The 23,336-nt window shown below is 51.5% G+C and overlaps 8 protein-coding genes across 8 annotated transcripts; 6 read left to right on the plus strand and 2 right to left on the minus strand.

Moving 5' to 3' along the window:
- Window positions 1-862: 862 nt before the first annotated feature.
- cyc8 (60S ribosomal uL3 domain-containing protein) lies at window positions 863-5,611 on the plus strand (the record flags this gene model as incomplete). Its single annotated transcript, XM_056981636.1, has 10 exons — window positions 863-1,040; window positions 1,100-1,303; window positions 1,355-1,867; window positions 1,925-3,584; window positions 3,990-4,100; window positions 4,175-4,206; window positions 4,283-4,340; window positions 4,405-4,561; window positions 4,619-5,292; window positions 5,356-5,611. 10 exons carry the CDS (start codon window positions 863-865, stop codon window positions 5,609-5,611), a joined length of 3,843 nt encoding a protein of 1,280 aa, XP_056829472.1.
- Window positions 5,612-5,923: 312 nt separating this feature from the next.
- N7510_009712 (uncharacterized protein) lies at window positions 5,924-6,834 on the plus strand (the record flags this gene model as incomplete). The annotated part of the gene is made up of 2 exons (XM_056981637.1): window positions 5,924-6,404; window positions 6,557-6,834. The coding sequence occupies 2 exons, from the start codon at window positions 5,924-5,926 to the stop codon at window positions 6,832-6,834; spliced, it is 759 nt and encodes a 252-aa protein (XP_056829473.1).
- A 1,374-nt stretch (window positions 6,835-8,208) lies between these two features.
- On the plus strand, window positions 8,209-10,421 carry N7510_009713 (SKN1/KRE6 family beta-glucan synthesis-associated protein; the record flags this gene model as incomplete). The annotated part of the gene is made up of 6 exons (XM_056981638.1): window positions 8,209-8,819; window positions 8,873-9,050; window positions 9,110-9,211; window positions 9,264-9,786; window positions 9,838-10,315; window positions 10,370-10,421. The coding sequence occupies 6 exons, from the start codon at window positions 8,209-8,211 to the stop codon at window positions 10,419-10,421; spliced, it is 1,944 nt and encodes a 647-aa protein (XP_056829474.1).
- A 596-nt stretch (window positions 10,422-11,017) lies between these two features.
- Window positions 11,018-11,317, plus strand: N7510_009714 (uncharacterized protein; the record flags this gene model as incomplete). The annotated part of the gene is made up of 1 exon (XM_056981639.1): window positions 11,018-11,317. One exon carries the CDS (start codon window positions 11,018-11,020, stop codon window positions 11,315-11,317), a length of 300 nt encoding a protein of 99 aa, XP_056829475.1.
- A 2,039-nt stretch (window positions 11,318-13,356) lies between these two features.
- Window positions 13,357-15,002, plus strand: N7510_009715 (WD40 repeat domain-containing protein; the record flags this gene model as incomplete). Its single annotated transcript, XM_056981640.1, has 2 exons — window positions 13,357-14,856; window positions 14,913-15,002. 2 exons carry the CDS (start codon window positions 13,357-13,359, stop codon window positions 15,000-15,002), a joined length of 1,590 nt encoding a protein of 529 aa, XP_056829476.1.
- A 1,829-nt stretch (window positions 15,003-16,831) lies between these two features.
- On the plus strand, window positions 16,832-18,450 carry N7510_009716 (uncharacterized protein; the record flags this gene model as incomplete). The annotated part of the gene is made up of 2 exons (XM_056981641.1): window positions 16,832-17,981; window positions 18,386-18,450. The coding sequence occupies 2 exons, from the start codon at window positions 16,832-16,834 to the stop codon at window positions 18,448-18,450; spliced, it is 1,215 nt and encodes a 404-aa protein (XP_056829477.1).
- Window positions 18,451-18,902: 452 nt separating this feature from the next.
- Window positions 18,903-20,162, minus strand: N7510_009717 (uncharacterized protein; the record flags this gene model as incomplete). Its single annotated transcript, XM_056981642.1, has 4 exons — window positions 18,903-19,338; window positions 19,402-19,775; window positions 19,825-19,944; window positions 19,992-20,162. 4 exons carry the CDS (start codon window positions 20,160-20,162, stop codon window positions 18,903-18,905), a joined length of 1,101 nt encoding a protein of 366 aa, XP_056829478.1.
- A 576-nt stretch (window positions 20,163-20,738) lies between these two features.
- Window positions 20,739-23,031, minus strand: N7510_009718 (glycoside hydrolase family 13 protein; the record flags this gene model as incomplete). The annotated part of the gene is made up of 10 exons (XM_056981643.1): window positions 20,739-21,005; window positions 21,062-21,229; window positions 21,281-21,380; window positions 21,430-21,936; window positions 21,983-22,086; window positions 22,141-22,256; window positions 22,322-22,360; window positions 22,415-22,553; window positions 22,605-22,740; window positions 22,790-23,031. 10 exons carry the CDS (start codon window positions 23,029-23,031, stop codon window positions 20,739-20,741), a joined length of 1,818 nt encoding a protein of 605 aa, XP_056829479.1.
- Window positions 23,032-23,336: the final 305 nt, after the last annotated feature.

Here is a 23,336-nt window from a genome sequence, read left to right on the forward strand (position 1 = left end):
GACCCACTCCTGGGGCGTGATCCCGCATGACGGTGAGGATATGATGGGAATGTTCGACGATGGGCAGCGAGCGTGGAGGAGAGGAGAGTCGATGCTCACGATGTCCGATCGCTCGTCGTCTCCATCGCTTCGACCCCTCCCTCTCTGAGCTCAATCCCGTCAGTGCCAGATCGGCTCCACCGCACACTAACCGTTCCTGGGGGCGTCAGCCTTTCGTTTTGTGACGGGTTTGACCAGCCGTCCCCTAATTGGTCCCGAGCTGCCTCCCACTAGCGCCGCTTAGGTTCAATTTCAGCGTTTCCTCCAACCCCCTCGACTCTCCTTCCCTTCTCCCTCTCTGCGTGGCCTCCTGAGTAGTGTGTCCCTTTCTTTCACCACTCCCGCCACTCCCTCTTGGGATCTTCCAAAGGACTTCTTCCCCCCTCTTCTTTTCTTCTCCATCCTCTCTCCATAATCACTCCCCCTCCACACTCTCCCTCACGCCCCCGGCACTGACCTCATCGGGCCCCATCAACACCCGCCGCCGGGATCGTGTCGCGACCATCTCCCCAAACCTGTTTCCGTGGTCTTGGCACTGCGCAAGACCTTCATCGCCAGCTCAATCTCCGTCGTCGATCGGTCGCGGGTGGCTGGCGCAGCTAGTGTCGTGTGAGGCAACCCCCGCGCGCCCTGTCGTTTTCGCTCCCCTCAATCGTCCACGAACGGGGCCAGAAGGCTGGAATAGAACACTGGTCGCCGACGGCTACTGTGTGTGGTTACTCGTTGATTGCATCATCGTGTCGCAAAAGCCGATCGGAAAAGCTTGTGCTGCACGTCCGGTCCGATTGAACCACAGCCCTTCTCCATCAAAACCCCGGGAACCATGTCCCATACGCAACCATCCCCCACCACTGGGGTTGCGCCGCACCAGGCGCACCTCGCGGCGCATGCCCAGGCCAATGGCCACATGCCTCCTATGCCGACACAGGGCCCCAAGGGAGTCCCGCTTTCCACGGCTCAGAAGATCGCGGCGCTCAATGAGCAGGTGTGGCTGCAAATCGGTAAGCATCGGCTATTCAATGCCAAAAACCACAAACTAGTACTGACTCACCTGCTATAGGCAGCTTGACGGAATTGATGGGCGACCTGGATGGCGCCATGAACGCGTACGAGCAAGCTCTTCGCCACAACCAGTGGTCGATTCCTGCCATGAACGCCATCTCCTGTATCCTTCGCACGAAGGAGCAGTTCCCAAAGGCGATCGAGTACCTGCAAAACATTCTCAAGCTGGACCCTGCCAATGGGGAAACCTGGGGGAGCTTAGGTTAGTTTATCTAATGTGCGAAACTGCAACGCAACCCGCTAACTGTCACAGGGCACTGCCATCTGATGATGGATAACCTGCAAGAGGCCTACACTTCCTACCAGCAAGCCCTTTATCACCTGCGCGACCCCAAGGAACCGAAGCTGTGGTACGGCATCGGCATCCTGTACGACCGCTATGGCTCTCTCGACCACGCAGAGGAAGCTTTCTCTCAGGTCATGCGCATGGCTCCCGAATTCGAAAAGGCCAACGAGATTTATTTCCGCCTGGGAATCATCTACAAGCAGCAGCAGAAGTTCAGCCAGAGTCTGGAGTGCTTCAAATACATCGTCACTGACCCGCCTCGTCCCCTCACTGAGGAGGACATCTGGTTCCAGATTGGTCACGTTCACGAGCAGCAGAAAGATTTTGAGTCTGCTCAGGCCGCCTACCGGCGCGTCCTCGATCGGGACCCCAGCCACGCCAAGGTCCTGCAGCAATTGGGATGGCTCTACCACCAGCAGAGCAGTAGCTATGCTAGCCAGGAGAAGGCGATTGAGTTCTTAGAGAAGTCGGTCAACGCTGGTAAGTTGAATTCTGTCTGGAATGGCCTTGAAAAAAAATACTGACCCATTCTTTCAGACAACAGCGATGCTCAAAGCTGGTACCTCCTTGGTCGGTGCTACATGTCCCAGGCCAAATACCCCAAGGCATACGAGGCCTATCAGCAGGCTGTCTACCGCGATGGACGCAACCCTACCTTCTGGTGCTCGATCGGTGTTCTCTATTACCAGATCAACCAGTACCGCGATGCGCTGGATGCCTACTCTCGTGCTATTCGCCTGAATCCGTACATCTCGGAAGTGTGGTATGATCTGGGTACACTGTACGAATCTTGCAACAACCAAATCGCCGATGCTCTTGATGCCTACGGTCGCGCTGCGGACCTGGATCCCACCAACGTCCACATCAAGGCGCGTCTGCAGCTGCTTCAGAGCCAGCTGCAGGGTGGTTCGAACCAGACCAATGCCTCGGCTCCTGCACCTCAGCCGCAGGATGTTCACCCCCAGGCCTACCAGGGTCCTGGAGTGGGTGCTCCTCCCGCGCCTCAATGGGGTGCTCCAGCTCCGACCGGTGGTCCGATGCCTCCCGGCCCTGCTCCTCCCCGCCAGCCTGCTGACTGGAACCGCGGCATCAATGAGCTGCAGTCGCAAGGTCAAGCCCCGCCGGCCAATGGTGGCCCTGGCGCTCCTCAGCAGCCAAGCCCTCGCCAGGATCCCGGTCGACTCCCGGATGCCGGTCGCGGCGGGCCGCCCCGTTCGCCCAAGATGGGTGGTCAATACCCGCCTCCCAACACCCTGCCTCAGATTGCCAACCCGCCTGCGTCTGGCCACGAACGCGCCCCGAGCGGTGGCTTTGGCGGCGGCGCTACCCGTGGTCCTCTGCCTCCCGCCCCGGCTGGTGGTGCTCCTCCTGCCAATGGAGGTCAGGCTGGCAACGGAGCCGCCCCTCCCTACAACCGTCCGTTCACTCCCCCGACCGAGATTCGGCCCCTCCGGGATGAGCGACCCTCCTCGCCCGGTTCGGGTTACCCCCACCAGCAGTTCCATACCGGTCCTCACCAAGGCGTTACCTCTACTGGCATTGCTTCTGGTGCTCCTGCGCCGGCTTCTGCCGCCACGGCCGCCGAGGCTGCTGCTCGCGAGCGTAGTGAGGACCGACCGCCGTCTGCCATGAAGCGCAGCCGTGAGTGGGAGGGCGAGTCTGGCCCCGTGAAAAAACAAGCCAACGAGGAAACCCGTGCCCGATTGGATGATCAGAACAGCCGCCGTGCCAGCCCTCCTGCCCGGGCGGCTTCTCCCAACGAGATGCAACGGAGTCCCTCGGAGATCAAGCGTGAAGAGGCCCGTCGTGCCAATGAGAATTACCACCCCTCCGAGGCCGCTCATCACCCCTCGACTCTGCCTTCCATCCAAAATATGCCTCCCAGCACCTCTGGTGGCCCCAGTCTTCCTCCGATGGCCGAGAGCGCTGCCCCGGCGTCGAACGGCCCGCCCGAGGGCCCTCCTTCGGCCCACACCCCTGTCAAGGAGGAGGCTCCTCGCTCCGAGGCTCCTTCGTCCCACGAGCCTGCTGCTCGCAAGATGGACGTCGATGAGGACTACGATGATGAGGGTGCTGATGAGGAGAAGAAGACCGGCGCTGCTACTGCTGCTACAAAGGAGAGCCCTCACGACAGCAACACTGGCAACGCCGCCAATGGCGAGGGCAAGGGCAGCCCGTCCAAGGCAGAGTCTTCTGCGTGAGAAAAAAGAAATTTGCCCGAGTTTTGCAAGCGATGCCGAAAGAGAACATGAGAATTAGCTTTGTTGTGCGGTTTTTTTCCTTTCTCCTGCCATTGTTCCCGGCCCTGTCTTCTTTTTAACTTCTGTTCTCTGTATGATGGTGCGAGTGAGGTTGGTTGGAACTGTGTTGGACGAGTGCGCTGAAGCGACCCTTGCTGTATTCGTCTCTTGTACTGATTTCATATCTTTGTTACTTTTCCTGTGAATTATTTGATGCCCCCCTGCATCTCCCCCAAATTAACTCCAATTGTCAAGTATCGCTCGGTTTCTCGTAACTACTCGTAAATATCTGCCGGGATGGTGACCAGTGTATCACGTGATCAACAATGGATCCTCAGGCACCAATCGCTTATCCCACACAGACCAGGCCCACGGGTGCTGAGTCAGCCCACAAAGCGTGCAAAATCGTCCGCCGACTCTTTTGGATTCGACACTCCTCCTACTTCGACGACTAACGACAACAGGGTCAAGATGTATGTTGCCCACCCCTGCCCATCTCATGGTTTCATGTCCAGAATACAATTGCTCACCTATCTCTCTCTTCCAGGAGTCACCGCAAGTTTGAAGCGCCTCGCCACGGTTCGTGAACAACTTTTCCCGGCATCGAAATTCGACATCCCCCAGTGTGCGGTGGTACTGATTGAGATTTTTACAGGCTCCCTTGCCTACCTCCCGCGCAAGCGCGCCGCCCGTCACCGTGGAAAGGTCAAGAGGTGAGTTTTATGGAACTCTTTCTGGAAAAAAAAAAATTTCGAGGGACTAAATGTTGTGCGCCAGCTTCCCCAAGGATGACCCCAAGAAGCCCGTCCACCTGACGGCCTCCATGGGCTACAAGGCCGGTATGACCACCATCGTCCGTGACCTTGACCGTCCCGGTGCCAAGATGCACAAGAAGGAGGTTGTTGAGGCCGTGACCGTCATCGAGACTCCTCCTGTAGGTTTTTTTCTTCACCCTGACCAGTTGACCTTGTACTAACATAAATACTGCCAGCTCGTTGCCGTTGGTGTCGTTGGCTACATCGAGACTCCCCGTGGTCTCCGCTCGCTCACCACCGTCTGGGCTGAGCACCTGAGCGACGAGCTCAAGCGCCGCTTCTACAAGAACTGGTACAAGAGCAAGAAGAAGGCCTTCACCAAGTACGCCAAGTCGCACGCCGAGGAGAAGGGTGCCTCCGTCACCCGCGAGCTGGAGCGCATGAAGAAGTACTGCACCGTTGTGCGCGTGCTCGCCCACACTCAGATCCGCCAGACCCCCATCAAGCAGAAGAAGGCCCACCTCATGGAGATCCAGGTCAACGGTGGCTCCGTCGCTGACAAGGTCGACTTCGCCCAGAACCTGTTCGAGAAGACCATCGACATCGACTCCATCTTCGAGAAGGATGAGATGATTGATGTCATCGCCGTCACCAAGGGTCACGGTTTCCAGGGTGTCACCTCCCGTTGGGGCACCACCAAGCTGCCCCGCAAGACGCACAAGGGTCTGCGCAAGGTTGCCTGTATCGGTGCCTGGCACCCTAACCACGTCCAGTGGACTGTGGCCCGTGCCGGTCAGATGGGTTACCACCACCGTACCTCTTGCAACCACAAGGTCTTCCGCATTGGCAAGGGTACCGATGAGGGTAACGCCTCGACCGAGTTCGACATCTCCAAGAAGCAGATCACTCCGTATGTTCCTCTTTCTCTCTACCGTTTGTTGCCTGGATATCATATACTAACTGACATTTTTAGTCTGGGTGGCTTCGTCCACTACGGTGAGGTCAAGAACGACTTCGTCATGGTCAAGGGCTCCGTCCCCGGTGTCAAGAAGCGTGTCATGACTCTGCGCAAGACCCTGTACCCCCAGACCAACCGGAGGGCCACCGAGAAGGTCGAGCTCAAGTGGATCGACACCTCGTCCAAGTTCGGCCACGGTGCTTTCCAGACCCCCGAGGAGAAGCGCGCCTTCCTGGGTACCCTCAAGAAGGACCTTATTACTACTGTTTAAGAAGGTTTTTTGAGCTGTGGAGGGTGGCAGTGTTACGTATTTTCCAGTTGTCCAATAAAAAAAAGCGACTACTTCATGCCTTTCGGATATGTAGAGTGAACATGTAATGTGACTATGTAGACTTGATGGAGTATGTGTAGTGCAGCTATATATTTCCGACCCTTGGTTGTAGCTCCGGCGTCATCCTCAAAAAAGGCTCAACCCTTTTTCCCCTTCTTCAACACGTTCTTTCCCCTGCTACTACTCACACGGTGTCTCAGCCACCGACTTACACAAACCTGGATTTCCTCCGTGGTGATACGTAATATTAATATGCGCTGCCCGGCGTCCATTCATTGCGTCATCCAACACCTGCCCACTCCAACTTGTCTTGTCCAACGCTCTCGACGATATCCCCTCCTCTACTCCAGCCCACCCTCTCTTCAGTCTCAGAATCGCCTACTCCATCACCTTCCATATTCTGCAACTATCTCGAAACCTGCACTTCATCCACAGCAAAACCACTACCTCCCCGCCGGACCACTACTCTCCTCATTCTCAACCTCCACCGCCTCCACCATGTCCTCCGACGATGCCTACAAGTCCTTCCTGGACAAAGCAAATGCCGACCTCGACGCTGGCCGCGCCTCAGAACCTTCCTCCACCATCCGCACCCAGACCATACATACCTCCCTCAAGGTGCCTGCACCGCTGCGGTCTGTCGATGCATACTACGTCTCTGAGACGGATGAGCCGTTCGAACCTGTTACTCTGAAATGGGACGGTGCTGCGCGCGGCAGCTGGCCCAGTGCAGGTACGTTTTTAGCTGTAGTTTTGTTTTCTTGGCCTGGAGGCTCTCCCAGCTAGGGAGATACCATCTTCTCTTCTCCTTTGATTGCGTGCCCATTACTGTGAGCTGCTTGTGGATGGATTATGCTAACGCACTGTCTTCGATCACCCACCCAGCTCAACTCTCTTCCCTCATCTCCCCAGATGCAGACCTATCGAAAGCCATCTCAACTCTCTCCCCCGCCTCCTTCGACCCGAAGAACCAGTATGCCTCTGCCCTAAACGCGGTGCGAGCTGCTGCCGTTGAGAAAGCGGAGGGCGAAGACCAGTCATCTGTTGATGTCAAGGTGTACAGAGTGGAGCTGGATAAGACGCGCGTCGAGTACTGGGTTCTTGCGCTGCATGCGCCGGAGAGTCAGCTTGTCGGACTGCGCGCGAAGGCTGTTGAGTCTTAAACGGGTTATGTTCGTCGGTGGCTATTGACACGCGAGGATGTTTTGGGCTTGACTGAAGGAGTTGAATTGCGCAAATGTGGGATGTTGCTTTTAGGTTTCTAATTTTGAATATACATGCAGAGTCAGTGCATCCAGCGCAGGCATACGAAATGAAATATGGATTATTGCGTGTTGGCATGGCGAGTTTCCCGTTTCGGTGCCGGCCGAGATGTCCGCGTGGAAAGATTCGCTTTCTGCCTTGATTTTTCTTGTCTCGCTTGTAAGAATGCGATGCAGGGAAAAAGAGCCCTGTCAGTCTTTTGCTCGGGTATCGTGGCATTCCGATGGGCCGTGCTGTGCCAGGGCGGCTGGCGACAGGGGCCGCGTGTTCGGGAATGGCAGACTGGTCGATTTATTGTTGGAACGAACATTAGGCATGTCTTTCTTCTTCCGTTGCTGAACACTTGGTCAGGAATATTCATTTTAGATCAAGGCGCTGGCCGGTAGTAGTGAGGTAAGACCGAGCCGTAACTGCTCACTGAAACTCCAGAGCTCTAATTTAGGGCGGGAATGATGTCGATCCCCGGATTCCAAGCCAGCATTCACGACCTCCATTCCTCACTAGCCGTGGGGCAACCAGGACTATTTTCTCTGGTGCTTTTTCTGATTGTACTTACTCCTCGTACGGCGAGGTCAGCATCGATTAATCTGAAACAATTGGAGGAAAATAAGAACGAAGAAAAGACAACAGGAAATAATAACTCACTGGGTGATCTAGCAGGCAGGACCTTGTACTCTGATCTACCTATATTTGACACGAAACAAGCACGAGAGCACGGAATACGCATACCATAGCCCGTTGTCCCCCTCCCTACCTTCGGTGGGCCATTCCTCTCCCTCCCCATCGTGCCCTACCCCAAACAATACTCCTTTCAGCGTCTAGGCTCTTTTCTTTCTTTGGCTCTGTGATTTTCTCTTCTCTTAGCTCCTACCTTCCGGCTATTCTTGAAGAGTCACCAACTAACAGGGACATCGTCCTGTCCACTCTTTCTGAGTCGATCTGCGCTCAACGACAGTGCAACATCGACGGACGGTCTCTCTTCTGTCTTTACAGGTGGAAAAAAGAAGGAGAGAGTGGGAAGGAAAAAGACGGTACTACCAAACTACGACAAACGCCTGATGCCAGGGAACTCCACGCGCACGGTGGATAGGTAATTCAGCGGAAGAACGCAAGAGCAAAGCAAGCAGTTCCCTTCAAGGATAATCGGTTCTCAGCAACCCAACCATATCCTCCAGATGTCGGACCAGGATCCTGGTGAAAACCAAACCCTAAACCAAACCTCAACTCCAGACACAACCCCAGCCTCAACCCCAGACTCACCTTCGAGACCCGGGATGCCTCATATCCGCCTCAACTCGGGCCGCCAGGACCCATTCATTGAGACAAACGAAGGCTACGAGCCCCTGGCGGCCGTGGATTCGACAGAGTCGCACCCGGAGCCACGGGCTCTGACGCCAGCAAACCCAGACGCAGCCATCGTTTTGGGTGCGCAGGGAATATCGCCGTACGGGATATCAAACGCTCCCGCTTCAGCGGAGTTCTTGCTCCCTCCGAGACTGCGCCCATCGTCTCGCAGCGAGGTGGACCGCCCGCATTCGCCGGATCGTTGGTCTTTTAGCCGGTCTAGCGTCAGCTCAGACCAGATCAGCCGCGAGAATTGCATGCCGCTCAGTCCGTTTGAGGACTCGCGCGCGCCTTCGCGTTCCGGGAGTGATGAGTATGATGTCAACACACAGACAGTCTCGGAGAAGTTCAATATCATGCCGACGGATGGGTTGCTTTTGTTCCCTGAGGACGTGGAAAAGGACGACTATCTACATAACCCGGACCCTGCGGACAAGGACCGTGACTGTGATGTCTGCAATCGTCGAGGTATTTTGAATGTGGGCGGCTTGGTGATATTGACATTGGGCATTTTGACACTTTTTGTTGGATATCCTATCATGTGAGTTGTCCTGAAACTGTTTTAACCTGCAGAAGATTAACCAGTGTTTGAAGAACGTGGGTGGAAGGGATACTCAAACGCGGGCACGTTTGCCAACCGGGCGATACTTTGTGTCTCGATGTTGGAGAACGACCGCTGCTCCAGAATATCCGAAAAGGATTGATCGATCCAGACACGCCGGAGGATGCAATGTACAAGAGGAACGCAGATGGCAAGATGTGGCAGCTTGTGGTTAGTTCCGGATTGTGGGATGAGGCAACTTTGACGGACACGCGACTGACATGCAACAGTTCTCTGATGAATTCAACACCCCTGGCCGCACATTCTACGACGATGATGATCCTTTTTTCCAAGCAGTGGATCTTTGGTATGGCGTCACGGCCGATAAAGAGGTGTGTATCATCTTATGCTCGCCGAGTATGATGCCTTGCTAACCGTCTGCAGTGGTACGATCCCGATGCAGTGACCACCTCCGAGGGAGTGCTAGAGCTTCGATTCGACAATTTCGAGAATCATGACTTGCAATACCGATCTGGAATGGTTCAGAGCTGGAACAAGCTCTGCTTCAAGGGCGGCCGTCTGGAGGCCAGCATGTCCCTGCCAGGCGACGGACATGTCGAGGGTTTCTGGCCTGGTTTCTGGGCGATGGGCAATCTGGCTCGTCCTGGGTACGCCGCTACCACGGACGGCATGTGGCCATACAGCTATCACGACGGCTGCGACGCTGGCATCACCCCGAACCAGAGTGCACCGGACGGACTCAACTTTCTTCCAGGCATGCGGTTGCCTGGCTGCACTTGCCCCAATTCCGACCACCCTTCCCCGGGACATGCACGCAGTGCTCCTGAAATCGACGTGATTGAAGGTAGTACTGCGCCTCTTCAGGGGAGCTACGGACCGTACGTTGGTAGTGCATCTCAGAGTTTGCAAGCTGCACCTTTTGATCTTTGGTACATGCCAGACTATGGTGAGTTTTCCCCTTTTTCTATATTTTTATATAAAATCCTAACATCCACAGATTACACTGCCGTGTACAATCCCCAGGTCACTCAAATAAACCCTTACCGCGGCGGCGTTTACCAGCAAGCCATGTCCGGATTGACCAACCTGAACACACGCTGGTTCAACGGCACAGAGTACCAGGAGTACGCCTTCGAGTACAAGCCCGGTGCGGACGGCCAGGTGACCTGGTTCGTCGGCGCAGACAAGACATGGACACTGGACGGGCGGGCCATTGGGCCCAATGGCAACATCGGGCAGCGCATGGTGCCGCTAGAGCCCATGTCGCTGGTGATGAACCTGGGCATGGCAGACAACTTTGCTCCCCAGAACAAGACTATTCGCGAGTATATGCCTGCGTTCCTCCGCTTTGACTATGTTCGCATCTACCAAGACCCGGACGAGATTAGCGTCACCTGTGACCCGCCGGGCTATGAGACGACAGGGTATATCGAGGCCCATAAGAAAGCCTATCTTAATCAGAACCTGACTTCTTGGTATGTTTTTGTTGACATCCTTCTATTCTGACTTACACTAACCAGATATGATAGGGCGGATGCCGGGTACCACTGGCCGAAGAACCACTTCATGCATGGATGCTAGATAGTGCATGGGACAACTTGTGTGTGTGTGCGTGTGTGTGTGTGTGCGTCACACTACTCTCTATCCATCTCCATATCTCCATCTCTCTATATGTCCCTCTGCCTCTATGCTACCATCTTTTAATTGTCTTTGAGTCGTTTTTTAGCGGCATTTTGTTCTGGCGTTTGTGGCTGTTTGGACATGTTTTTGTTTGCGGCTCTTGGTTCCCATGGAATCTATACCTTCTCCATTGTTCTTGGATTGAAACAGTACATCCAGAAAATCTACTGCCATTGGAGTTCACTGAAAATTCTCTTTATCTATCAACGTAGCTGAACTTACACATTATGGATTTAGGGCTTGGACTGTTTGTTTGAAACCCACTGAAATTCAGGTGAGGTCTATCATCTATCCATAACTTTTGTTGCAAATCCAGAAGCTAAAAACTATTGAAGCGCATCATATCATATATCCCTGTACATTGACCCCGCGCGGGTGAGCCCCTCCGTCAGAGACCGTTTGAGAATTCGAGGACTTCCCCCTTTCGAATCAGCTTTCTGTACGCAACATTTTGTCAGCTCTACTCTTAGTCGTGATTCCATCTACTCTCACTCAAGATGGACGCTGTGAGCGCAGCTTCTAGCATCATCACTGTGATCGAAATAGGGGCGAAGGTCGCCTCACTCCTATTGCAATACTACACCGCAGTTAAAAATGCCCAGTCAGAGATTATCCGTCTACAGGAAGAGCTTGGAAGGCTAAATACTACTCTCGAAGGCTCGCGAAAGCTTCTTGACAGTCAAAATGGCAAGAAGCTTCATACATCACAACGGTTGCACGAGGGCGTTCATGGTTGCTCGGTCCAGCTTACAGAGCTTGAAGCAATATTGAAGAAAAAAATTGACTCTAATCAATGAGGATACGGAGCCGATTTGGTATCCGAGCATTCAAGTGGCCGTTTGAGAGCAAAGAAGTGGACGCCATCATTGCGACCCTCGAACGTTATCGAGACACGCTCTCCGTCGCTCTGGCCATTGATCACACGTAAGCTATTAGGCTCACAAGTCTAAACTTTGAATTAGGCTGAAAAGTATCTAGCGCACAGACTCTTGACCTTTCCCAAACACTCGTTCTCTCAAAGCTACCCATTGCCAATGGCGCAACCTTTGATTCCCACGCCGAAGAGCACCATGCACGATGCCACCCAGCAACACGTGTTGCCCTCCGACAAGATATACTGGATTGGGCTGAAGATCCACAAGGCCAATGTATCTTTTGGCTGAATGGAATGGCTGGCACTGGGAAATCAACCATTTCGCGCACAATCGCACAGTCCTTCTCTGACAAGGGTATCCTTGGTGCTAGCTTTTTCTTCAAAAGAGGCGAGCAGGATCGAAGTAATGCAGCTCGGCTCTTTACCACTATTTGCTCTCGGCTGGTCGTCAAAGAACCTTCTCTTGCGTCAGATATCGAAAGTGCCATCAAAGCAGAACCCGCCATTGTTAGCAAAAATCTCCGAGAACAGTTCACCGAGCTCTTGTTGAAACTCTTGGAAGCACTGAAATCCACCTCGCAAGAAATTAGAACAATTGTTTTCGTGATTGACGCCCTCGACGAGTGTGAGAAAGATGATGATATCAGACTTGTTATCCGTTTACTATCACAAGTCAGAACTCTGACCTCGGTGCGCTTAAGAACTTTCATTACAAGCAGACCTGAATAACCAGTTCGATTGGGCTTCAACGGCATCCAGGGTGAATATCAAGATCTTGTCTTGCACCAGATGCCAGAGCCAATTATCAAGCACGATATAGGTGCTTTTTTGGATTCCGAGTTTGCCAATATCAGGAATGAGTACAATGTCCTATCACCCAATGACCTCCTTCCGCAAGCATGGCCCGGTCAAGAGGTCATTCAAGATTTAGCTCAGATGGCTATCCCGCTCTTCATCTTTGCCGCTACCGTTTGCCGTTTTGTCAAAGACCCGGTATGGTCTGAACCCAAGGGCCAGTTAGCGAAGGTCCTGAGCTATCGGTCAGCAAATGCACAGCTTAGAATGGACAACCTCGATTCAACTTACCGTCCAGTCCTAGATCAGCTCGTCGGAAATTCAAAAGCGGCACAGAAGTCTCTTGTGGACGAGTTCCGGGTAGTTGTTGGCTCTATCATACTCCTGGCTGAGCCCCTCTCGGTCCTATCTTTATCTAAGATTTTAGATATTCCTAGACCTGTTATTGATCGCAGGCTACGATCTCTTCATTCTGTCTTGAGTGTTCCAGAGTCCCCCGAAGCTCCAATTAGGATGCTTCACCTGTCATTCCGGGACTTTCTCATTGACCCTGAGAGATCTGAGACCAATCCGTTTTGGATTGATGAAAGAGAAATTCACGCCAATCTTGCAAGTCGCTGTCTCAAGCTTCTTTCTTCCAATGACAACTTGAAAGAGGATATCTGCGGTCTCACAATGCCCGGGACCGCCCGGGAAGAGATTCCGGTTGCCGTTGTGAACCTCCACTTATCAGCGGATGTTCAATATGCGTGTCAACATTGGATTTATCATATTATCCAGAGCGGTGCTCCTTTACAAGACTTCTATGAAGTCTATGATTTTTTCAAAGTTCATTTTCTCCAATGGCTCGAGGCGCTGAGCCTTTTGGGCAAATTATCTGAGAGTATTGCCATGATAAAAAGTTTGCAAAGACTTCTCTCAAGCCAGAGTAGTCCGTCTGCCGTCACCTCGCCTGTTCCTGCAGGTGTTAAAGCCGATTCTGATTTCAATCTTTCTGCTTTTCTAGAGGATGCGATCCAATTCATCCTCAACTTCAGGGTGATTATCAACCAATGTCCTCTCCAAATCTACTCGTCCGCACTCATATTCGCCCCTTAAAGGAGCCTTGTAAAGACTATTTTTGAAAGGAATATCCCTAAATGGGTCTCAAGATTGCCGACAATTGATATGGACTGGAATAATGCTCTCACACTGGAAGGACACAATGACGATGTCATCGAACTTGCTTTCTCACCAGATAATGAAACAATAGCATCTTGCGGAAAGGATAAAACAATTAGGCTCTGGAGTTCAGCGACTGGTGAAGAGAAGCAAAAGCTTTGCGAAAATATTCTTGTGAACCACATCGTATATTCACCGGACGGCAAAACCTTGGCATCATGCTCAGATGATTCTACAATCCGTTTCTGGAACACAGTGACAGGCGAAGAGAAATGTGAAGAGAGAAAAACACTCAAACGCCTTTCGGATGAGGTTGTGAGGTTGGCTTATTCAAAGGACAGCAAAATCTTGACGTCGCTCTCGCGTGATGGCGCAGTTCGGCTATGGGATACAGAAAAGGGCCATATGAGAAAGAAAGTGAAATTTCCTTGTCCACACAAGTTTCGATGCAGGAACGTCCTTTCGCCTGACGGCGCGACTCTTGTTTCATTTCCTTCCTCATACGTTCCATTTTACGGAGATCTATCGTCCGACAGTGACGAATCGTGCAGTGGGGAATCAGCGTTTGATGAAGACAAACAAGAAAAACGCAAAATTCGAATTTGGAGTACGTTGACAGGCAAAGAGATGAAGGTATTCGAATGTGCGGATGAAGATATAACACATATATCGGCCGTTGCGGTGGTACCAGACAGCAACGCGTTTGCGTCAGTCAGTTCCCCTGGGAAAATTTGCGTTTGGAATTCGACGACAGGGAATAATAGACGCACTTTGGAAGACAGCCTTACTTATAGTATCGCATTTGCGCCGGACGGCAAAACATTAGCGTTAACTTCAGCTGGTAGTAAAATTCGGTTGTTGGACGGGGAAACGCTCAGAGAAAGCAAGATCATTCATTGCGGTGGCGATACTTACAGGCCTATTGTGTTCTCTGCAGACGGGAAGATGCTGGCCGTCGGGAATAGGCAACGCACAATTCTGGTTTTCAGCACCATACCGGATGAAAAGGACGATAAATATCACGAGGATTATAATCCTCCCAGCGTTACACGAACGTTTGTCGAACTCTGGAATCCAGCAACGATGGAAACAATACGGACGGCAAGAGATAGTCAGGCCTGTGCTCTTGCTTTCTCATCTAATGGTACTGAAGTGTTATCCATTTCGTGGGACCACGCGATTATATTCTGGGATGCCATAACTGGTGAGGAGAAGCGAGTGATCCGAGAATCCCAGACGTTTACCTTCGGCTGTGTCACCTGGTCACCAGCCGACGATACAATTGCCACGAGCTCATATCCAGGGGTAGACCTTTGGGACAGAGTATCATGGACACTGAAAAAAAGCGCTCTGGGTGACGAGTTTAAAGACTCTCATCTCATCTCTGATATCGCCTTCTCGCATGATGGGGAGACAATTGCGATCTGTTTTGATACATATGCCACAGTCCGGGACGTGGCTACTGGTGACAAGAAATTTCAGATCGAAACCGACAGTTTGGGCGACGTACTTGATCGTCTGGTATTCTCACCTGACGGAAGGTCACTAGCGTTAGGTTTCAGATCAGGTTTCTGTCTTTTGGACTTGGAAAGAATGCTCTTATCCCCATTTCATTTGACGGAGTTCGAATTCTCGGCTATCGCATTCTCTGACAATAGCCGATCTCTAAAGACCAATGGTGGTGATGTGTTTGATCTCACCCAAAGGTGTTTCAGCTCTGAGGCAGGAACGACATCACAGACCAAGACCGTCAACAATTTATTCGGCATCCCCAGAAATCTTTTCGAGAATCACTGTCAGGATTGTGAGAGAACATTATCAGAAACTTCAGTCAGAATTAATTGTGAGTGGGCGATTCAAGGTCGAAATCGAATTCTCTGGTTTCCCTTTGATTACAGAGTGGACAAAGTGGCTCAGTATCGCAACGTCTTCGCTTTGGGACACAGAACTGGCGAGGTTAAGTTCATCCAGTTCGACCTCTCTCTTCACTGGATTAGGAAAGCGGTTAAAACCGTGTCTTCTGCGTCTCATTTGATAATAGAAGTATGCCTAGCGTCTACTGTAAATGTCGGCCAAGCACAATATTTGTTGAATTACCACGTGCATAATAGGCATATGCTTTAGGGGCCTAATGATAAACCTCAATTTTCCACGGATCAGTACTAACTCAATAGTTTCGCCATTTTGATCTAAAAGTATGGACGTTTTAGGAATTTACTGTCGATCAGAAGAGGCAGAGGTTGTCTGGGACCTTGATAACTGTTAGAACATAGCTATAGAATAAAGTAAAAGACTGACCATGATGCAACACCGGCTAAAACACCACCAATCAACCGCCCGGCTGCGGATAAATGCGGACAGCTTTGTTGTCAATGGTGAGACTCAAGTTACCTCTATGGACTGTGGACACTAGTGAGTGTTCTGGATGTTGAGAAAACTATATCCCTGCATTGTTAGTGTAGCGGCCGCACGAGCAAATCACCAATAAGTCTGAATCCGACTCCCAGTCGATACGTTCCATTACTTTCTTTGGTTTCTTAGAAGGATCATACGGACACCCCAAATTGGATGATTGACTTGAACTGAATAACGTAAAGCCCACCTCAAGGCATTTTCCCGCTTTTTAAAATCCCCCGCCCTCCCTCTTACCAAAAAAAAGAAGAAAAAGAAGAAGACTAAAAGGATATTTAACAGCCTCCCTTGGACTATGGTCGCATAGCGCCGCCAAACCGGTCGTGGACCGACTCACCGCTATCTGCTTGCGATTCCCTATCGTATCTCTGTATGTTCTTTTGGGTCAAGTCGGTGCTGCTATGTATAGAAGTGACTCTTAGCGAGAAGTAGGCTTTTCTGATACGTTCGTCGCTAATTATCACTTGGGAGTTCAATAGCATTAGCTCAGAGATTCCTACGTGTCAAGTTGATGTTTCCTTATGAGGCCCAAGACCCTAGACACGAACTGATGTGTTGGCAATTCGCTTCCTTAACCTATAGTTGAGGAGTATCACCGATCCTAGCTCCTGGAGTACCAGCGGTGAGGGCCTGCTTTCAAGGGGCGGGTACTCGTATTCGCGAAATATAGCCCTTTGTTTGCCCCTAGAGGCTGATTAAATATGCAGGTCTTACAGCTCGGAGCCAGGGCCGGGGTCATATCTGCCGAAGGCTTATTCTTGGCCCAGCGCAGCCTGTGACGTGTTTTTCAAATCCGGGGACTGGATCGTTCGAAACCAGCTCGTTCGTAGCCTCGTCTGCACCTCTCGTCAGAGAGGTCTCAAAATTGCCAGCTGGGCTCCGCGCTAGTGGACGACATCGGGGCTAAGCCTAAAGGGTTCGCGACGCCATATCCAGGGTAGGCGGATCAGAACCCGGATGTCCAGAGCGAGGAACCCTCATCGTGAAAATATAAATAGTCATCGAAAGCCGTAGATGATTTCCATAGAATCATAACCCATAAAGAACTCAAACTATCATTATAATCATTATGCGCTTCTTCGGCGTCCCTTTCTTTGTGGCCCTGCTGGGTTTGGCTGCGGCGGCCCCCAAGCCGAACAGGCGCGAGACGCAGCATCATACTTCCACCAAAGTCTCCTATCAGACCGAACTAGCTGGCGAACCCTATCATGGCCATGTCCCGACGGCTACTGTCAGACATACTAAGACCCTGGCTCCGATTATTATCATTTATACCGAACATCCGACCGTTACCAAGACTCGGGCGGCGGTCACCCACACCAAGACTAAAATCGTGAAATCGACCACTTCAGTCACTGCTGCAGCCAACACTGATACGGTTTGCGTTACATCGACTGAATTTGACACGACGACGAAGACTCGAACTCCGCCGGCGGTCACCAGTACCGTCTGCACGGACACCACCATCACAACAACGACGACCTCGAACATCCCGACTGTATATGGATTCATCCCCATTATCTCCACTCTCCCTACCCCCACTGCCGTCAAAAAAGAGAAAGAAGAGAAAAGGGAGCTGGTTCCTCTGGAGCGCCGCTCTCAAGGCTTTGACCACGCTGACTTCCGATACCCTAAGTCTGTCAAGTGCACACATGAAGTGGTGGTAGAAGTCATCATCATCGAAATCATCATCGGCCCTCCTATCATCAAGTGGCTGCCCGCCCATACAACTACCGTCACCAAGACCGACCATATCTCTGTCACCAAGACCATCGTCCCACCCGATGTCTCGGCCACCGTCACCGACACCATCACCTCGACCATCTGCGTCGACACCACCTTGCCTGCCGTGACTGACACCGTCACCAGCACCAACACTGCCACCGCTTCGGCCGTGAGCACTGCCTACGACGCCTGTGCCACTAACAACATTGCCATCACTCCATTCTCACACGAGTTCGGCGATATCGCTGGCGATTACTTGGTGGAGCTTACGATCCCCCACCATGTCAGAGATGTGACGCAGACACAGGCCAGCAGCGATTCCCCCTACGACTGCTGTGTACTGTGTGCGCAGGATAGCAGCTGTGTTCTAAGTGGTTACGAAGACGGCACATGCTTTATTTACAATGCGGCAAGATGCGTCCCGTCAGAGAACCAGCTTACGGGCTCTATTTCACACCGTGGGAAGAGTGGTGTCGGCTTGTCGAACGGCGCCTGTGGATATATTGTTGGCCAAGAGGAGAGATGAACTGATCACCGCGCACTCAAGAGTTGCTCAGCGCCCAGATAGAGAGTTTGACCAAGACTCCGGTAAAAGAGACGCAGAAAATAGTGTCAAATATATCCATTCTCGGCGTACAATTTACCGTCACCTAGCGTTGTGGTGTAATAAAGGGCCTAGAGGGCTACAGAAGCATCATTCAGTAATACGTAGTGTGTCAAGTGTGAGAGCCTAGCCAAATAGCAGAAATATATATTTTATCAACCCATACTCCTACCCCCATTCATCAGTGATACTTCAGGCCTCACAGATCTAGAACAGGACAGGTTACGAATTACGAATTGTATATACTTCCCCCCGTTATCCAAGAAATTCATACCGTGACACATCAATGCACAGCCCCGCCTCAAGATATTAGGGTTTGTTTTGGCCCGAAAACGTTGAACCCCGCGTTGATAGTGTAGCGGCCGCACACCTGACAGCTATCGTATTTGGTTCTGGTCATCGGCAAGTCTGGGTTCGACTCCCAGTCGACGCGTTTATCATATTTTTTGTCTCTTGAGAGAACATAGTATATGTATGAACAACCTAGATTGGATGATTGAACCGATTTGGATATCACAAGATATCATAAAGGGCCGAACAAAAGAACGATAACGTAAGTCATGAGTCAAATTCATTACCCACCAGGGGCATATACTGTAAGGTGCTAGATCTAGCAAGTTGCGCAGCACAGGATGCATTCCTATGTTGATCGAGTTTGCCCGACACGAACAGCCTTGTTCGCGAAAGGATGGTCCCGAGGGGGAGGTGTGAAGAGTGTGAAGGGTTGATCGAGAGTGCTCGCCTAGGTTGAATAGAGCTGGGTGGCATCTGTCACCAGCATCTAACTGAAGACCTGAAATCCTGCCCAAATTCAGACCTCACGTATAGGCCTACCCTCAATCCGGGTCGAATCTCGAAGCCGCGACGAATCCCGCGTCGAATCCCGCGTCGAATGTATCTCCCAATCAGAGGTGACTTGGATATGGCCCCGAAGAAAATCCGAACCCTTTACCATAACAGGCTGCGTAACTGTGACTAGTGGCATCTCTGGCTCTTCCATCCGGAAGTGACCCTGGGCTCGACGAGACGACAAGACTGTTGTCTTCCAGTACCGCGCAGACATGGGGGATCCAGGTCTGCGACTGGATGATCCAATAGCCGTATAGATGACCGGAAGACAGGCCACGATAATACCCAGAGGTAGAACAATAGCCGTTAGGATGGATTTGAATGCGGACCCATAAGTTGGATCTTCGGGGTCTGGGGAGATAATGTACTTGAGACGAACACCGATTATGGTGATGATACTGTTGCGACAACATACAATGAGTAAGACGGACAGACAGTGGTTTTCCGAAGAGAAAACTCACCCAGCGCCTAGCACGAATATAGCTGTCAGCCCGGCCTTTTTGGACGGTGGATGGTATTGTCTCCATAGCGTCGGTATTGGTAGAATGAGAACCAGCATGCAGAGAACGAGCTCGGATATAGTGCAGCTCATCTCCAACTTTTTTCTATTTCCACAGTGACCGGGCGTGTCAGGGAGCCAGATCTTCGACGGTGGAATGCAAAAGAGTGCAGTGGCTAGGAAGCTAGCAATCCATAGGGCCAGGCTCAGAGTCATCGTGCCACACGCAAACCACTTGAAGGTCCGCTGAGAGAAAACACGGATGTAGTAGTGGAGGATGGACAACTGGATTAAGGCAACAGCGGTCGTCCAGAGAAGGTCACCAGTATAGGCCATCTACAAGTATTGTCAGTACTCGTGAGATACTTGGAGACTTTGAGCCTACCTTGACCAATTGAACAAATGCCTCGGGCCCTCCAGTCCGGGCTACTTCGGCTGCATGAAGCCCTAGCCCGCACCGCAGAACCATGATGATTTCCACCACATAGCGACCGATTGCAATAAGCTTGAAGATCGTCAATATTTTCACAAAAAACATAGGAACATACTTACGGTCGCTGTCAAAATCAGCCAGTCATTCACCTGAAGCGATCGTCGCGACCACAGTCGCAGACCCACAGCGACGAAACCCAGCGCAAGCAGAACAGATTGAACAATGAGGTCGGCCTTCCCCGGCGTGTTATGGCCGAGGGAACCAGCAAGAGTGTCGAGGGGAGGCGGCATCGAGTCCACGAGGGATGGTGATGATGAGGATGTCGAACGATGCAAGGGCGGCCAACTCTTTCACTCCCACACATTCGTTTCTCTTTTTTTCCTTTTTCTTGTCGCTCTCACCCACGACTTGACTAGATGATAATGATCACCGCCATCAAGGCGAAATCAACGCTGATGTGATAATATCTTCCAGGATGGGTGGGGAGAGCAACTAGTTAAGGCAGCAGTCAAGGTGGGATGCTGCTGGCAAGGGACAGGGCTGAGACCCTCGCAGGAATAATGTATGTTTCTTGACTTCCTGGGCAGATCGGCAAAGAAGTCGGTCTGACAAGCGAAAACGTTGTTGTTGTTTTGGGGAATTCCTGTCGTGAATGTACCTGGCTCCACCTTCACTCTATCCCGCACGCTCGTGTTTCATATCCCTGCACGTTCCGACTCAGCTTTGCGATCAGACCGCTTCTCTGACACTCCCCTACGTCAAGCACCCTGCCGTGGTGTTACTGGATGCCTGAAAACCTTCTGATGGTATGCAAACAACTGTTTCTGATCCATGACTATATGCAAAACAAAACCAAAGAAAACTAACTACTGCGAGTCACAACTAAGCTGGTACAGCCGCCCTTCAAATGGCCGCAGTAGAATGATATCCGGGGTCGAATTTGTCTCACACGTCTGGTGATTCGAGATGAGCATCTTAGGAAGCGACAAGTCCACACCGTGGTCCACATAGCTCCACGAAGTTGCGCCGGGACTGAAGTTGAGCACCGTCAGGTAGCATGCATGCTTGGATTGCCGCTTGTAGGCCCAGATGAGGGGATTATCGAGGTCTAGGGCTTCGAAGGACCCATGGTACTGACACACTCGCCCGCATGAGCTTGTTACAGACAACGGAAGCACGGACGACTTACTAGAGTTGGATTGGATTTGCGCAGTGTGATCATGGACCGGTAGAAGGACCACACTGATTCGGGACAGCGCTGCTGATGGCTCCCACACCATTCGCTCTCGTGATTGACGGCTGGAATCCATGGCTTCGCAGCTGGCTCACAGAACCCGCCGTGCGGATCGTCTGTCCACTAGCCGAGTCAAGATCTTTGCTATCATGTTTCGCGGGGATCAAAACTTACAGGAAACGGGATACGGGTATTGTCTCGGCCTTTCTGGATGATTGCTTTCTTTGCAAGCTCCAATTTGTCGGCCTCACCTGAACCCGCATGTTCACATGCCCTATGTGTGCTCAACAAGAAGAATACCATACTTGCAAGGACGGACATACTCATTCCAATATTGAATTGTTTCGATATCCTGATTCATGTCCTCCGAAAAGGTACCGGGATTGACCATTCCCAGCTCTTGACCTTGAAATATGAGGTTCGTTCCCTGCAGCGTGAACTGCCATAGAGCCAACATTTTAGCACACAGCGCCCGGAAGCGCGGACTATTGGTGGTGAACCGAGAGATGCCTCTCGGCTGATCATGGTTCTCCATCCAGACCGTGTTCCAGCCACCGTTGTTGACCAAAGTCTCTTGCCACTCCGCTATGACCCGTTTCAATTCTGGGAGTTCCCATTCCCGAAGCATCCATTTGTCTCCATCGTGGCAATCCAGCTCGACATGCTGAAATTGGATTATGAGGTTGAGTTCCGGCCGAGGCTTGTACTTCGACGTATACTGGACTGCTTGGCGTGGGGTGACTCCACAAGACATTTCGGCCAATGTCACGGCATCATAGTGTGCGAAAACCTGCTCGTACATTTCTTGCAGATATTCATGGATGTGTGGTCTAGCAGTGTCAGATTTTGAGCTGTTTGCTTTTACAGTGGTCCTACCCGTTGGCAAATAGATAATTGGCTGGCTGCCACGTACTCCCGCACTTGGAGATTGGAGCATCGGGGAATTCAGAAGTTTTAGACACGAGATTCATCGTGTCCAGCTTGTTCATACAAAGTTAGCTTCATTACCTCACAGGATAACTAGGGCGTCGTACCCGGAAACCGTCAACTCCTTTGTCCAGCCAGAATCTTAGTACACTGTATAGCTCTTGTCGAACTTCTTCACAGTCCCAGTTCAGATCGGGTTGGCTTTTCCCGAATATGTGCAAATCTTGGAAATATATCGTCAGAACCGGGCCAAGGCTTCAGGAAAGCTGCACCTTGAAAACTACTGACAGAACTCGCCGGCTTCTTCGTCAAACTCCCATGTTGATCCTGATAGGACATAAGCCGCCAAGTTTCTTTTTTTGAGGTATACCAATATCCTACCGGCGAAAGTGCTCTCCCAGTTATTTGGCGGGATCTGCTTCCCTTGTTCGTCCAGCTTTCCTGGGCTCCAGAAATACCAATCTCGCTTTCCGAGATGAGGGTTCTTGCGAGCACGCCTGGAGGTTTGGAACCATTCGTGCTTGGATTACCGACATCAGCATACATCCCGAGGTAAATCTGGATTACTGACCGTGTCCGCAGTGTGATTCAAGGCGATATCGAGAATGATCTTCAGACCACGGTAATGTGTTTCGTGGACCAACAACTCCATGTCTTCCATCGTGCCGAAAATAGAGTTGACTTTGCGATAATCACTAATATCATACCTGCTCCACTATTAGCCCCCAAGTTTTGATTGAAATAAATACAACAAACCCCATATCACGCATGGGCGATTCATAGATTGGAGAGATCCATATGACATCGACACCCAGTGCGACGAAATAATCGAGCCGCTCCACGATTCCGCGAAGGTCCCCCTTGCCATCTCCGTTTGTGTCTTGGAAGCTCTGGATGAGCACCTGGTATATGCTTGCTTTCTGCCACCAGCGCAGCTTGTCTAAACTGTCGACATCTTCAGAGTCGCTAGTTGTGCCCGATGCTTCGCTACTCCCCATTGAGACCGGTGAGCTGCGATTTAATATTGGTGATGGGTTTACGGGACAGGGTGTCCGATGGCGCCTCTATATTCGAAGTTCACTCACTTCTTTTTTTTCACATGTGAATCCAGCCATAAACACAGAATGGGATGCAGAAACCGCATACTACATATCTTAGCATATTATTCTTGGGGGCATCTGAAGTCATAGGAAGGTAATGCATGGCAAACAAGATGCTCACCCAATCGGGGAGGCGTTCCACCGTATGTCGGTTCCGAAGGAAATAAAGACAATCATAGTTGGATCAACCAGCCAATATGATG

The sequence above is a fragment of the Penicillium lagena genome, assembly GCF_028827675.1.
Source record: "Penicillium lagena strain IBT 129212 chromosome Unknown utg000007l_segment0_segment0, whole genome shotgun sequence".
Classification (NCBI taxonomy): Eukaryota; Fungi; Ascomycota; class Eurotiomycetes; order Eurotiales; family Aspergillaceae; genus Penicillium; species Penicillium lagena.